Here is a 15,326-nt window from a genome sequence, read left to right on the forward strand (position 1 = left end):
GCTGGAGAGGAGGGGAGGGGGAGGCAGGAAGGCTCCGGGGAGGGGGAGGGGGAAGCTGGAGGGGGGGGGCGGCGGATTGGAGGATCATAAAGGAAAGAGAGACAGGAGGAGGAGGAGGAGGAGAGGACCAGAAATCGTGGTGGTAAGGGGCTGCCTCCGTCCTTGCAAGCGGCTCCCAAGCTGCAAGCAGGAACCGAGCTGCCTCCATTGCAGATCGCCAGCTCTCTCTTTTTTTTGGGGGGGGGGGGAGTCCCCCTCCCTGTCACAAAAGGCTGGTGGGGTTCTCGCGCCTCCACGAAACGGCCTCTAATAAAGATCGCGAGCCACGCAGGGACTTTCTCATTGTTTGAATTGTTCGGATCGGCACCCCAGAGCAGATTTATATTCAGCACCCCCGGCTCGGGATCTGCAAGATCGTCTCCTTTTTCTACCCCCACCCCTCGCTCCTGAACCGGACAAATCAGGTAAATGCATTTTTTGAAGGCGACCCGCAGATGGGCTGGAAAGTGACCCCCCCCCCCGGTGCGAAAAGACACCCATTATCTCCCCTGGGGTCGAGGCATGGGGTGAGAGGGGCAGTGGATCAGCGGTGGAAGAAGTGGGAGGTGGGGTGGGTGGGGTAGCTGGATCCAGAACTGCTCCTTTAAAAACAACAACAATTGACACCTGATCCTGTTACACTCGCGCAAGGAAGGGATGGATTCGGTTACCTGGCCGCCGAACGGAACAATGGACCAATCAGCCCCGGGGGCGGAAGGTGGTGGGCGATTCTGTTTCGTCTAAAAGTTTCCCAGGTGCTTTCGAAAGATGAGCGCAGACAAAACAAAATTGCCCTCAAGGCCGATCCTTTGCCTTGCTAGAGAGCTCCTTTGTGCAATTTCCAGCTTTGCTACTGCTGCTGCTGCTGCCGCCACAACACTCCTTGGATTGTAAAGTCTCGTCTTGAAAACCACAGGCTCGGGTAAAATTCCTCTTCATCCTCAAATCCCCGCTTTAAAAAAATAATCGGAAGAAAGAAAACAATATTATTTAGAAATGATATGCCAGTGTTTATTACAATCGCTTGGCTTGGGTGGCCTTAGGCACGTCAGCCTCAGTTTCTCCCTTTCTGTGAAATGGGAATAAGAGGGGTGTGCCTCAGGGATCTTACTGAGATGGGAAGGAGATGTTGTTAAGCCAGAGGAGGCCTTGAAATGGGACATTTGAGGTTTGGCTTGAGGGAAATCCCTGAGTTGATGCCCATCTCATCCTAAATTGGGCGATTTGCAGGGTTCTTATGCATAGCAAAGTCTAATTGCAATTGGCTATGTATCGTAAATACCAGATACCCCACATCTCCCCTCGTTCCATGGTCCCAACTCTTGCTGCTGACGGCGTAGAAAGCTCCGTGCAGCGCAGCCACATATGGATTGGGAATCTGCGGCTGCACTTTCCACCATCCCTGACCATTGGACATGCTGGCTGGGGCTGATGATGGATCCAACAGCGACTCGTGGGTTGAGTTCCAGTTTGGAACTGCAACTACAGAAGTTGTCAGATACTTGGACGGTCACAATTGTTGCCAATTCCCAGAGTTCTCTAGGAAGAGGGATTGATTGTTAAACTACTCTGGGAATTGTAGCTCTGAGTGGGGGGAAAGGGCTCTCCTAATACCGATCAGCACCCTTAACAAACTCCAGTTCCCAGGATCCCTTGGGGGAAGCTGTTTAAAGTGGCATTGTGGTGCTTTAAATGTACGGTATAACCATGGCCCTTGTTTGCTTATGGTTGATGATGATAGTAGTCCCTCTCAAAAAAGTCAGGAAACAGCGACTGGTTTCTGAAATGTAGGAGGATTTAAGGGCTGGTTAACACGGACATGTCCATTCCCTTATTTCTCCATCACTTGGTTATCATAAATATAAAGATCTCCTGCTGTCTGTGCAAACTAACTGTGTCTGAGGTCATGCGGGGACGAGGTGCCTTGGAAGTTCCGTCTGTGATAATTTATTCACACAAGTCGTCACTGGGTGGCTATCCACAGTTAGCAAGTGATGAGTGCCCATGTGCATGAATTGGCTCCTGACATCCTGGCAGCTGGACCAGTGCAAGGGGTGTCATAGATGCCTACTCCCAAAGTCAAGGATATGGAATTTGGTTCCCTCCAGATGTTGTCGGACTCCAACTCCCATCATTCATTTACCACTGGACTGGGGATGATGGGAGTTGGAGTCTAACAACATCTAGAAGACCGCAGGTAACCCATCACTGCCTTAAGGTGTTTAACTTTTCTGCCGCAGAGTCAGGATGGCTAAAGAGCAGTAGATTGTACTCAACACTTGACGCCCTTTTAGGTAAAGTGAGATATTCCACAATAACTATGTGTAGGTTAACAGTGGTATTTATTTTAGGAAAATTTAGAGCCCAAAGTCTGGTCCGGTGTTTGAGCTCCAGATATAATTTACTCCCACAAATAATTATAGCATTCTCTCTGTGACTCCCTTGCGACTAAATTACAAGGCGGTAGCTCAATATTTTGTGTGTGTGTTAAAAAAAGAGAGAGGCTAATTTGCAAACTGACATTAAACACTAGACTGATGTAATATTACTACTCTGCTCTGGTTTTTAGGCTCGAGCAAGCAGGAGAACACCAGCTTAGCAGGGGCTATGTGTGTGTTTCATGGATGGAACGATTGTCTTTGTTTTTTTAGGAGCCAGTGGCTTGCTAGGACCTGGCTTGGCATCGGATCATGGAGGATGCATGGCTAGTTGCAGATCCGAAGCAGGAGCCCGTTTACAGGGAAGCTCACAAGGAGACCTGCGACAGTCTGGTGGCACTGAGTAAGTATCTCCTTCAGCAGATCACCAACTAAAGCAGGCCATTTTGCAGAGCCCAGAAGCAATACAGTGGTACCTCGGGTTACGAACAGTCCCGCTTACGAACGCTTTGGGTTACGAACTCCACAAACCTGGAAGCAGGTGTCCCGGGTTGCGAACTTTGCCCTGGGATACGAATGCAATCCGCTTCTGGGGCTGCGAGAGACCTATGTAGGGATTGCACGCCTCAGGTTAAGAATGCTTCGGGTTAAGAATGGACTTCCGGAATGAATTAAGTTTGTAACCCGAGGTACCACTGTACTTCCTTTCTTTCTGCATGTTCTAAAGCAGGGATCAGCAAACTTTTTCAGCAGGGTGCCAGTCCACTGTCCTCAGACCTTGTGGGGGCCGGACTATATTTTGGAAACAACAACAACCACAACGAACAAATTCCTATGCCCCACAAATAACCCAGACATGCATTTTAAATAAAAGAACACATTTTTCTCATGTAAAAACACAAGGCAATCCCCACAATTAACCCAGAGATGCATTTTAAATAAAAGGGCACATTCTACTCCTGTAAAAACACGTTGATTCCCGGGCCATCCGTGGGCTGGATTGAGAAGGCAGTTGGGCCGTGTCCGGCCCCCGGGCCTTAGTTTGCCTACCCATGTTCTAAAAGAGTCTCTGAGCATCCTCCAAGTTGTTCCTGTAGGGGAGGCTTGTTGAGAAGCTGCAGTGTGACTTAGAAGGCAGTAAGTAATTAACTTGTGCTATGGTCCATGGGGTCACGAAGAGTCGGACACGACTAAACGACTAAACAACAACAAGTAATTAACAGTGCCGACAACTCTTGGAAGAATTAGTGCAGTAACTAGAATCTTCACCTTAACATAGTGCATAAACTTATTTAAATTCTGAACTTGTATGGCTTAAGAAAAAAGAAAAAAGAAAGATTTGTTTGTTTGCATGGTCAAATGAGAAGATAACAAAGGCAGCCATAACTGCTTTTATTTATTTTTGTTTATTTAATAGGTTTTATATACCCCTTGATCATCAAAAGCTCTTAAGTGGTATACATAAAACAAAACATATACGTTAGAAATAACAGTAAAATCAGGTGTTTAAAACAGGGCTGGCCTTATAAAAACACATCCAGAATATAAATATAACGAGCAGTTAAAAATACGTTAAAAAAATAATATTAAGCCTTAAAAGTACATGTCGAATGTACATGCATAGGTCGGCTTAGCTAAACAAAAAGGGGTTTTAACAGGTGCTGAAAACAATATAGTGAAGGATCCTGCCTCATTTCAATGGACAGGGAGTTCCACACTGAAGGACTGATTCTTCGCAAGTGTGGAGCTCATTTTATGTGGCACTTCTAAAAGTGTCTTTTCCATATACAGTGGTACCTTGGATTAAGAACTTAATTCGTTCTGGAGGTCCGTTCTTAACCTGAAACTGTTCTTAACCTGAGGTACCACTTTAGCTAACGGGGCCTCCTGCTGCCGCCACACGATTTCTGTTCTCATCCTGAAGCAAAGTTCTTAACCCGAGGTACTATTTCTGGGTTAGCGGAGTCTGTAACCTGAAGAGTCTGTAACCCGAAGCGTCTGTAACCAGAGGTACCACTGTATTGAAGGAGTCAAGTTGGGCATATATGGGGGAAGGTGGTTGGTTCTTCTTTCACCCTTTAATGGAAATATTTTTGCCAAAACTTGCCCCACCCATTGTGGGCTCTCAGGCAGACTAGAACAGCATGCCCAAAGGTGAAAATGGGATAGAAAAGAATGGGCTGGCTTCAGATTTAAGAAATGGTTATGCATCATCCAAACAAATGAATACAGTGCACAGGAATGGGAGACCCAGGGCTCTCCAGATATTATCAGATGACAAATCCCACCATCCCTGATGATGCTCGGGGCTGACGAGAGCCGCTCCTTCCTGCTCCTCACCCCTGCAGCATTTTTATTCCTGTAAATCATACCAATTTGCGGCGGGTCAGCAAGTGGTTTATAGCTGCGCAGTTGCTGCTGTTTTGGTGTGAGGAAGTGGGTAGAACAAAGCAGCACAGCACTAACATTAGATGCGGGAGTTGTGCTTTTGTGATCACTTTGAAAAAACCAATCCTATATAATAAAGTCCCTGTGTCTCTGCGTCCAGATTCCCTGTGTCCCTTTGTCCGCGCTAATGTGCATGTGCCCCACGGACACAGGGACTGGACGAAGAGGCGGGACGTACACACGCGCACGTTCTCTCCCCCCCTCAACCCTCTGCCTCCCGTTCCCCTGCAGCGGCGGACCAAGATGGCGGTATTGGGCTCCGGGGCCTTCCCTCCCTCTCTGCGCTCGGCCGCGGGACACGACGGGAGAGCGATTTGTTTAATTGGGTTCCCGGCGCGCCCCGCGGCCAAGCGCAGAAAGGGAGGGAAGGCCGTGGCCCCGTCGCACCTCTAGCACCCGTTTTCTTAATGGGCTGAATGAGACTAGTAATATATATTATAGCATGGTATTCTTCTTGTTCTTTGGCGATCACTCGTAGCCGAGTAAGATTGTCTTCCATAAACACTGTTTTAACAATGAGTCCGTAAGGGACTGTGGAGGCCAATTCTGGATCCACATGTCCTTCCACAGTGGGGACATTGGTTTCCAGGCGGGAGTTGATCACAGTGAGGGTTTGCCAAGTGTGCCTTCCTCTTCGCCCTTGCGTTCTGAGTTCGAGCATCTTCAAAGCCCATGACACCTTTGGTAAAGGCTGTTCTCCAACAGGAGCGCTCGCAGGCCAGTGTTTCCCAATTGTCGGTGTTTATACTACATTTTTAAAGATTTGCCTTGAGACAGCCTTTAAACCTCTTTCGTTGACCACCAGCGTTACGCATTCCATTTTTAAGTTCGGAATAGTGTAGTTAGTATTATATGGTATTATAGCACAGTATTAAGCAAGGCGGAAGTATCATATCTTTGATATAGCCACTTTTCCCTTCTTTATGTAGGACCTGCAAGTCCCAAACCCAATGAGATTTTCCTGGTGGAAGAAGACGAGGAACCTTGTGTCCCGGCATCTATTAATAGGGAGAATGCCAGGAGAGCCACCTTAGGTGAGTAATGCACTTTCAGTGGATCCCAATCTTTTTCTTTGACAGGGCCAACCGATTCTCTTCATCCGTAGTCTCCTGGAGGCAAGAAGTGTGAGAATATGGACCAGGCCAAACAATGGTACTGCAGAGACGAAGGCTGACTGATGGGTTTTCTTTTGAACCTGAGATCTAACTGGACAACCTTCCCTAGGGTAAAGGAGATATTTTTCTTTGGCAGGTTGGTGTGTGTGGCCCTCCTGTTCTTTTGCCCTCTCCTGAAATATCTCACTTGGCTCATTTCCTTGAGCCACTTAACGTTAGTGCACTGCTGAGTGTTGGTTGTGCTGTGGCCTTGCACCTGGAGGAAGGTGGCACCTCATTATTGCTGTTGTTATTTTTTTAATTAATTAGTTATTTCATTTATGGATCACATGACGATAAAAACCCTGGTCCCAAGCTGTTATGCGGCTTTGTATACTAAAAGCAAAAACCTTAAACTTGGACGGGCAACATTTTGGCAGCCAGATCAGCTCCTTCGGCAAAGGTGTCACACAGAGGTGTAACAAAACAAAACAAAACAAAACAATTCCTTCCAGTAGCACCTTACAGACCAACTAAGTTTGTTATTGGTATGAGTTTTCGTGTGCATGCACACTTCTTCAGATACCCATGCATGCACACGAAAGCTCATACCAATAACAAACTTAGTTGGTCTCTAAGGCGCTACTGGAAGGAATTTTTTTATTTTGTTTTGACTATGGCAGACTAACACAGCTACCTACCTATATCTGAAACACAGAGGTGTGTTAGCAGCTTGGCTGCCACATTCTGCACTAGCTGCTGCTGGCAGAACAACTCTAAGGGCAGCCCCACCTAGAGCCCATTGCAGTAGTCCAGTCTTGAGGTTACCCATGCTACTGTGCTAATGTGGCTAAGGCTTGGCCCATACCTGCCAAGTCTCCCGCTCAAAAATGCAGGATCAGCAGCGGCACGGTACCGGACTTCCGGGGCTGCTCTTCCCATGTGTGGGCACCGGAAATCGGGCAGAGCGACATCGGAAGTCGCTTCTATGCATGCCCGCCGGCCACCACCAAGGGCATGCGTAGAAGCGACTTCCGTTGCCGCTCTACCCGATTTCCGGTGCCCACACATGGGAAGAGCGCACCCAAAACGGAGGCTCCCTGGCAGGTAGGAAATCCGGGGGATTTCCAGAATTTTTCTCCATTCGGGAGAACAGCGGGAAACGGATTAAAATCCAGGGGTTTCCCGCGAAAAACGGGATACTTGGCAGCTAAGGCTTGGCCATAACTGCCACACCACACAAAGCTGGTAAAAGGCACTCCCTTTGGAAACCAGCAATAGCGATGGATTCAGGAGCATTCCTTTGACGATGTGCCTCTTCCTTCAACCTTGTTTCCGAATTGTTTTAAATTTTTTGTTATCACATTTAACCAATACATAGGAGAGATTGGGGCAGGGGCGGGGAATCAAGTTGCATAGTTGCCTGGGTCCCCAAAAGTCCAAAATCTGCAGTCATGAGGTCCAAAAGCCTCAGCCCTGAAGGAGCATCTCTGCTCCCATCCTTCAGCCCACTTCTGATGGCCTTCTGGCGGTTCCCTCACTATGAGAAGTGAAGCTACAGGGAGCCAGGCACAGGGCCTTCTCAGCAGTGGCCCCTGCCCTTTGGAACGCCCTCCCATCAGTTGTCAAGGAGATAAACAACTACAGTCCAAACTTGGTTCCCGAACGGCTTAGTTGCTGAACGAATCGGCTCCTGAACGCCGCAAACCCGGAAATAAGTGTTCTGGTGTGACGTTTTTTCGGAAGCTGAATGTCTGATGTGGCTTCCACTTGAGTGCAGGAAGCTCCTGCAGCCAATCAGAAGCTGTGCCTTGCTTTCCGAATTGTTTCGGGAGTCCAACAGCTCCCAGAACGGATTAAGTTCAAGAACCAAGGTACCACTGTACACAACTTTTAGAAAACATCCGAAGGCAGCCTAGGGAAGCTTTTAATGTTACTGTGTTTCTGTATATGCTAGAAGCCACCCAGCGTGGCTGGGGATAACAACAACAACAACAACAGTAGTGGTAGTGGTAGTGGTAGTAGTAGTAAAAACAATAACAACAACAACAATCTGAAAGCTGTTTTCCTGAGTTTTCCTTGAGTTTTGAAGGAAGTCTTATACTTTCCTCGAGCTTTGCCTGCCCCTTCAATGTGCAGACTGTCCTAAGGGAGATTTCTTTTCCTCCGTGTCTTTCCCAGCAGTCGAGGGACTGGGCAGTGAAGAGGAGGAGGAGAGCGACGAGGAAGATGTCCAGCAGCACGACAGCCCTGCGGTGGTGCAGCTGGAGGCCGGGAACTGCCAGAGCCTGCACTGGAGGGTGGTGCAGCAAGTGGGTGGCGGCAAGGTGCTGGCGCGGGAGGGGCCTCCCCTCATGGTCCTGCAGAAGGGCTACGAGTGCGAGGACTGCGGCAAGGTGTTCAGCTGCAGCTCGCACTACAGCAAGCACCGGCGGACGCACACGGGCGAGCGCCCCTTCCGCTGCGGCGACTGCGGCAAGAGCTTCAACGTCAGCTCCAACCTCTACCGGCACCAGCGGGCGCACGCCAACGCCGGCGCCAAGCCGGTGGCCCCCGCGCCTTCCCTGATGCCCAGCCGTGGGTTGCCCTACCAGTGCGCCGAGTGCGGGCGCTGCTTCCGCCGCAACACGGAGCTGGTGACTCACCAGCGCCTGCACACCGGGCGCCTGCCCTTCCAGTGCGGCGACTGCGGCAAGAGCTTCTCATGGAGCTCCCACTTCGCCCGGCACCTGCGCATCCACACCGGCGAGAAGCCCTACCCGTGTGATGAGTGCGGCAAGCGCTTCAGCCGCAGCTCGCACCTCTACCGGCACCAGCGCACGCACGGCACCAGCGCGGCGGCCAGCGTCACCCGCGCCTACATCTGCACCTACTGCGGGCGCAGCTTCAGCACCACGCTGCACTTTGACCAGCACCAGCGCACACACCGCGGGCGCAAGCCCTACAAGTGTACCCTGTGCGGCAAGGCCTTTGCCGACGGGCTGGCTCTGGTGAAGCACCAGCGCTTGCACCTGATGGGCGGGGACCAGAGCCACCAGTGCGCTGAGTGCGGGCAGAGCTTCGGCGGGCGCTCGCAGCTGGCCCGCCACCGCCGGCTGCATGGCACCGCTGAACAGCCCTACGGCTGCGGGGAGTGCGGGCAGAGCTTTGGCACGCGGGGCCAGCTGGCTCAGCACCGCCGGCTGCACCTGTCGGCCGACAAGCCCTACCGCTGCGGCGAGTGCGGGCTGAGCTTCACCTGGAGCTCCCACTGGGAGAGGCACCGGCGCATCCACACGGGCGAGAGGCCCTACTCCTGCGCGGACTGCGGCAAGCGCTTCGGGCGCACCTCCCACCTCTACCGACACCAGCGCACCCACGCCGGCGGGCAGCCCCACGTCTGCCCAGACTGCGGCAAGAGCTTCAACAGCACCTTGCACTTCCAGAGGCACCAGCACGCCCACCACCTCGAACCGGACGACGGCCCGCTCCCCGGCCGGGCCTGCGGGGACTGCAGGAAGCCCTGTGCCGTCTCCACCTCCTCCTCTCTGCTCAAGAACCAACACGCGCATGCGGGCGAGAGGCCGTACCCCTGCCCCCAGTGCGGGCGCCGCTTCCGTGACACCGAACATCTCTACCGCCACCTCCGCAGCCATGCCCACCGGGCAGGGGAGACTGTGCTCATGCCGCCTTCTACACAGCATAAGGAGCTAGTGCCATGCTAAGGCGCTGAGGCTGGTTCGCCCGGCCATGGGAGCCCTAGGCTTTGTGCTGGGGGGTTGGATGGGGGCCCTGCGCTTGGCCGGCGGACCTTCAGTGCTCCCCACCAGGATTCCCCAGGTGTTGTTTCCCTAGGTGTAAAGGCCCAGTCCAAAATCCATTGGTAGGGGCGGGTGCGCTTTGCGTTCTGGAGGTACGAAGGAAGTAAAATGGGGCCGTATCCCGTTCACTCGTTCTGTTACCAGTAGGGTTTGGGCAGCATTCTCCCTTTCCCTGCCACTGCGCACCCCTTCCCAGGTCAGCGGGGTGGGGTACAAATAATAAATTGATTATTATTATTCTTCCCAAATTTCTCCGGAGAGTTGGGAGAATCTCCAAAGCAATTTTAGGGGTGTCTGCGAGGAGAGGAAGAGAACATTACTTTGCGCAAGCGAAAATCCATGCATTGATGGAGCAATCGTGCAGTGCTACTTTGGAATCAACCCATGGCGTCCCTACTGGACCGATTGGGGTCAGCATAAGCATAGGTGGAGTTTCAGGTCCCACTGATCTTTTCATCAGGCGCACACTCTGCCTGAGATAACGTTCTGTCCAATGCAGAAGCTGCCTTGCACCCACCTGACCTTGCCCGGTACGTTCCTCACCCGCCACCGCGGCCTTGCAGCTGCTCTCCTTTGAGTTCAAGGTGGCTGCCGTTGGCTTCTCCATTCCTGAGGGTTGGCTGGGCACCCCAGTGTGATTTGTGCTTCAAGTAGCGCACACTGTCCTTGCAGGAGAGGAAAGGGCCGCTGGAGATGGTCTGGGCGCATCTGCATGCCAGGCCAAAGGCACAGTCATAGCACCACAAAAGAAAGGAAGGCAATTCTTCACCAGAACAAATCGCGGAAATCACACACGACTTGCAAAGCCAATTCTGCGACTGCACAATATTCAGGTTTTTTTTTTTATTTCCAAGAGTGTCTGTGGCGAGGATTTGGAGAGCCGTTGGACCAGGCCTAGCCAAAGCAGGAAGAGGAGGGTGGGAGCCAGCACCACAGGAAGTCACATAAGGCAGGGATGGATGGCCTTCCAGGTGATGTTGGACTCCAACTCCCAGCATCCCTCACTGCTGGCCCTGCTGGCTGGGGCTGATGGGAATTGGTGTGCCAGAACATCCAGAAGACCTCAATAGGAAGATCACAAGAGTCCCATTTCTGTGGTACAGACGGCTTAAAGCTGTGACACCCACATACACCAGATGATGTTGGACTCCCAACTCCCAGCATGGCCAATGGTCAGGGATGATGGCAATTGTAGTCCGTCAACATCTCTGAAGGGCCGCAGGTTAGCTACTCTGCATATGCAGCCCTGCCCAAGTCATATTTTGCCTCCAACGGGCCTGGCCTAAGTTATTTTGCTTCCTGAGGGTGGAAAACACAAATGGCACTCCTCCCGGTTCAGCTGCCAATATGGTGTTGTCGCCAGTGCTAGTCCCACTCAGAGTAAACCCACTTGAGTTACCGACTTGTCATGCGGCCGTTCCATTTACAAGGGCAGCGTCAAGGCAGGATTGGGGCCAGCTCTCTCCGCTCAGTAGGCTGAGGAAGAGTTCCCTCAGCCATGGCAGGGTTGGTTGCAGCCAGTGAAATGATACATGTGACCATCAAAAGAGGGGCTCACATAAGTTCATGAAGTGCAGAGTATAAAATTACCCGACTGTGCCGCTGCAGAGGAACCCTGTGGAAAGGGCAAGGTGGCTGCCCGTTTCCCACCAGTGTTCCTATCCCTGCCACCAAGTTCCAGATTCAAAGGCTGGGGAAGGGGGACCAACCCTCCCAGAATCAGAATTATTGTGCAGAGTAAGCAACACACCGGACGCGGGTGGTGCTGTGGGTTAAACCACAGAGCCTAGGGCTTGCCGATCAGAAGGTTGGCACTTTTAATCCCTGCAACGGGGTGAGCTCCTGTTGCTCAGTCCCTGCTCCTGCCAGCCTAGCAGTTCGAAAGCAGTTCGAACCGCTATAGCGGGAAGGTAAACGGCGTTTCCGTGCGCTGCTCTGGTTCGCCAGAAGCGGCTTAGTCATGCTGGCCACATGACTCAGAAGCTGTATGCCAGCTCCCTCGGCCAGTAAAGCGAGATGAGCGCCGCAACCCCAGAGTCGTCCGCGACTGGACCTAATGGTCAGGGGTCCCTTTGCCTTTACCTTTAAGCAACACACCACAGGTTTCCTCAACTTGACACGACGGTCTACGCCTCCATTTGTGTTTAGGTTCACACTAGCAATTTCTCTAACCTGAAAATTGCCCCTTTCACGTTTTGATCAATGGGCATATTTTACCTAAAAAAATGAAGCGAGTTGCAAAGCAGTTTCCCCAGCAAGGTGTTTTCGGAAACTGAAGTTTTGTGGAGGTGCTGACCTCTTGTCCCCCTTGCAGAATGCCCAGGTCTGTTGAGAAAGCTGTGCTTGTTCACCAGTTTTAAAGTTTGTAGTACTGACGCGTCTCCTGTTAAAAGGGCATAACCAAAAAGTCGTCGTCCCCCACCAGAGTCTGATGGGGTACAATCCATTCTACCGCCTCATTCCAATTTTGCTTTCCGTGGATAGACTCCGTTCTATTCCATGGCTATTCTAGGCAAACATGATTTGAGCTGCCATTGCCAACATTTCACAAGTTTTTGTGCTTAGTTCCAAGACAGCTCTGCCTAATTGCTTTAAAATATAGCAACCATAGACATTTAGTACTAGTTTATACAATCAGCAGAACACGGTAGAATGTTCTCCTGGACTTTTAACACTTCAGGCTCCAAGTAAGAGGTTCCATGTCTTTATTCATGTCTATCATGAATAAAAATCCCTGCACCTTGAAAACTAGTAGATCAGGGGAATGATTAGGTTAAACTCTTCTCCCTGACATGCTAGTTTTCTATAAGCCTAGATATGGGATCCATCCTTCAAATAAGTACAGTCCAGCTCTACCTTTTCTGCAGAATGTCTCATTAGCTCTCCGGGATCTTTCCAAGCCCTGTTACCAATATTCCTGCATTGCAGGGGGTTGTACTAGACGACCCTTGGAGATCCCCTTCCAACTCTTACCCTTTATGATTCTACGATCCTTTGAATTGGAACTGCTAGTGGTCAACCTAGAGCCCTAAGACAAAGGGGTATATTTCGTTGCAACATTTAAGTCAAATCTCCGACTTTTATTTCAATGGATTTTGGATTGGGCTGCGAGGGAGGTAATAGATTAGGTGGGTAGATTAGATAAAGAAGTAGATCAGAGCGATGTAGCGAGGGATCGGATAGTACGTGGAGCTGGGCAATTTCTGTTGTAGAAGGCTTGGGGGGGGGTCTTTTCTCGCATCCTGTATAAAACAGTCCCACTGGAACAACTGAAGCAGACTGCTCTGTGCCCCTTTGTAAGACCCCACCGTACCCCTTCATAAAGAGGCTGGTGGAAGCTGGTTGTGTGGAGCCAGGCCAAACAGCAGGAATAACAAGACAGGAAAAAATCTTGCCTGCAAAACCACCTTGATAGTTTTCTGCATAGGATGACCTGAGCATAGCTGCCAAGTTATCCCTTTTTTAAAGGGATTTTCCCTTATGCTGAATAGGCTTCCTCGCGAGAAAAGGGAAAACTTGGCAGCTATGGACCTGAGACAGAGACAACACACCCCTCTCACAAAAAACAACAACCTTGGACTGCCTTGAATATCACTTGGGTGGTAGTGGTGCGTTTTGTTTCTTGCGTCAGCACAATGATTTCTGCACAATGATAACTGGATGTTATTAAGAACCTGTTTTGGTTAATATCTACGCCCTGCACCCCCAATTTCTTCCTGCGTTGTACCACTTCCCACCTCTCTTTTGTTGTAACGTTACTACCTGTATACACCAAACTGACCTCATTTGACCGGAATGCTGTCCGCTATCCGAGGTTTTTCCTGGGGTAAAGAAACCCCAGCCAAGGTCTTGAAGAGTTGACTTTACATGGTGCCCAAGTGAGGAAGCAAAAGGCCAGTTTTAAATACTGTACTTGATTTCATCTTTTAGGGTTTGCAACAGGCCAGAAAAATAAGCCAGCCTTGTTCACTCCTGTTCCTTTAATGAAGGCTTAATAATCAGAACAGGTGAACATAGGAGTCAGACCATTGGTCCATCTAGTTCAGTATTGTCTGCACCGACTGGCAGCAGCTGTCCAGGTGTTTCAGACTGGGGTCTCCCAACCGTACTTGGAGAAGCCAGGGATTGAAACTGGAATCTGTATGGCAAACAGACGCTCAGCCATTGAGCTTTGGCCCTTTCCTGCGAAACCAGCCGCATGAAGCTGTTCATGGCATGGAGTTGCAGCATTGCTACCGCCTGATCATAGAGTTCGAGGTAACCACAGAGGTCATCCAGTCCAAACCCCCCCCCCCGCTAATGCGGGAAATCCACTTCTGCAGCATCGCTGGCATCCTAACCATTGCAGATCAAGCAGCTGCTTAAGGGACAATAAAAGGGGCTTGCATCGAAAGCTGATGCAAAAGTATTCATAATTCCCATCCTTTTATTTCCAAGGAGAAAGCTCAGCACACTAAAGGGAGATCTAAACCTGTCATATCTGCTATTCCCATAGCTGCCAAGTCTCCTGGTTCCCCCGGGAAATCCCCGTTTTTCCTCAGTCACTTCTGAGCATGCTCCGCCCAGTTCCAAAATGGCGGCAGCGCTACTTCCGGTCTGCTATTTCTGGCCCAGTCCCTTATTTCTCTGACAGCAACTTGGCAGGTATGGCTATTCCAAAGAAGGGACAACCCTGCCTACTTGAATGAGCACTGAAGAAAGGCCGTTCACTGTCCTGTACCTGTCTTCCTTAACTGGGACTTTGGAGTTGTGCATTGTGATTTCCTGTCCCTTTACTCTTTTGTTCTCGAGGCCTAATGTTGAAGGGAGCACTTAGCAATCGCTTAGCAACCACAGGCTATAATGCCTCCTCAACCACTTCCAGCTCATTCCGAGTCCTTCCTCCCCCCTACAGCTAGTGTCTCCAAGAGCCCCGTCCATCATCTTGAAGAGATGGACTAGCCTTTCGAAAGATGTTAGAAATAATAACAGCTTTTCCCCCAGGAGGAGGGCACACCTTCCGTATAGAGGTTGCTCACCGACGGCAGCAACTCTCGGCAAACTGATTCAATGAAACCAAGTGTGGGTTTAGCAAGAATTTGGTGGTAGGCTGTCCCTGACCTTTTGTGCGTTTCTGATCCAGCTGTGTCTGAAGTGAGCAGGAACTTGTACGTACGTATTGTGAATAAAATAGACTAGGGGAATAAAAGTGAATAAACCTTGATCTATGTTCAGAGCTGTTTTTCCTCCCGAGTTTTCTCTGGAAATAAGAAGGGTGGGCAATGCCGTGGTTAAGTCTCCGAGCTGTTGAAAGAAGAGCCTGCCAGTGGCCCACCTGGTCCAGCATCCTGTTCTCACAGAGACCTACCAGATGCCTATGGGATCCGAGCGCAAGAGCCCTCTTCCCTCCTGCAGTTTCCAGCAACTGGCCTTCAGAAGCATTAGTGCCTTCAACCATGTAGGCAGAACAGGGCCATCAGGGTGCTCTGCAGGGCTAACGGGTGTTTGTGAAGAGGGATTGACAGCTTCCAGGATTATTTGGGGAGAAGCCATTACAGTTGCTATTGGTGCTTTAAACATTGTGGCTC

At 50.6% G+C, this 15,326-nt stretch overlaps 1 protein-coding gene across 2 annotated transcripts; it reads left to right on the plus strand.

Annotated features, from left to right (window-relative positions):
- The first annotated feature begins 77 nt into the window (after nucleotides 1–77).
- Nucleotides 78–15,040, plus strand: LOC118080083 (zinc finger protein 135-like). 2 transcript variants are annotated; one of them, XM_035105013.2, is made up of 4 exons: nucleotides 78–464; nucleotides 2,691–2,820; nucleotides 5,795–5,899; nucleotides 8,144–15,040. In XM_035105013.2, exons 2-4 carry the CDS (start codon nucleotides 2,730–2,732, stop codon nucleotides 9,661–9,663), a joined length of 1,716 nt encoding a protein of 571 aa, XP_034960904.2. In that variant the 5' UTR covers nucleotides 78–464; nucleotides 2,691–2,729; the 3' UTR covers nucleotides 9,664–15,040. The 2 variants fall into 2 exon arrangements, with proteins under 2 accessions (XP_034960904.2, XP_060126831.1); XM_060270848.1 differs by lacking the exon at nucleotides 78–464 and adding an exon at nucleotides 623–961.
- Nucleotides 15,041–15,326: the final 286 nt, after the last annotated feature.

Source organism: Zootoca vivipara, chromosome 2 (assembly GCF_963506605.1).
Source record: "Zootoca vivipara chromosome 2, rZooViv1.1, whole genome shotgun sequence".
NCBI lineage: Eukaryota > Metazoa > Chordata > Lepidosauria > Squamata > Lacertidae > Zootoca > Zootoca vivipara.

Excerpts from the sequence above, each read along its gene's own strand:
- LOC118080083 (XM_035105013.2), top strand. The coding sequence starts at position 2,730 with ATGGAGGATGCATGGCTAGTTGCAGATCCGAAGCAGGAGCCCGTTTAC. Across the intron at positions 2,821-5,794 it reads CGACAGTCTGGTGGCACTGA|GACCTGCAAGTCCCAAACCC; the intron begins GTAAGTATCTCC and ends TTCTTTATGTAG. Across the intron at positions 5,900-8,143 it reads TGCCAGGAGAGCCACCTTAG|TCGAGGGACTGGGCAGTGAA; the intron begins GTGAGTAATGCA and ends CTTTCCCAGCAG.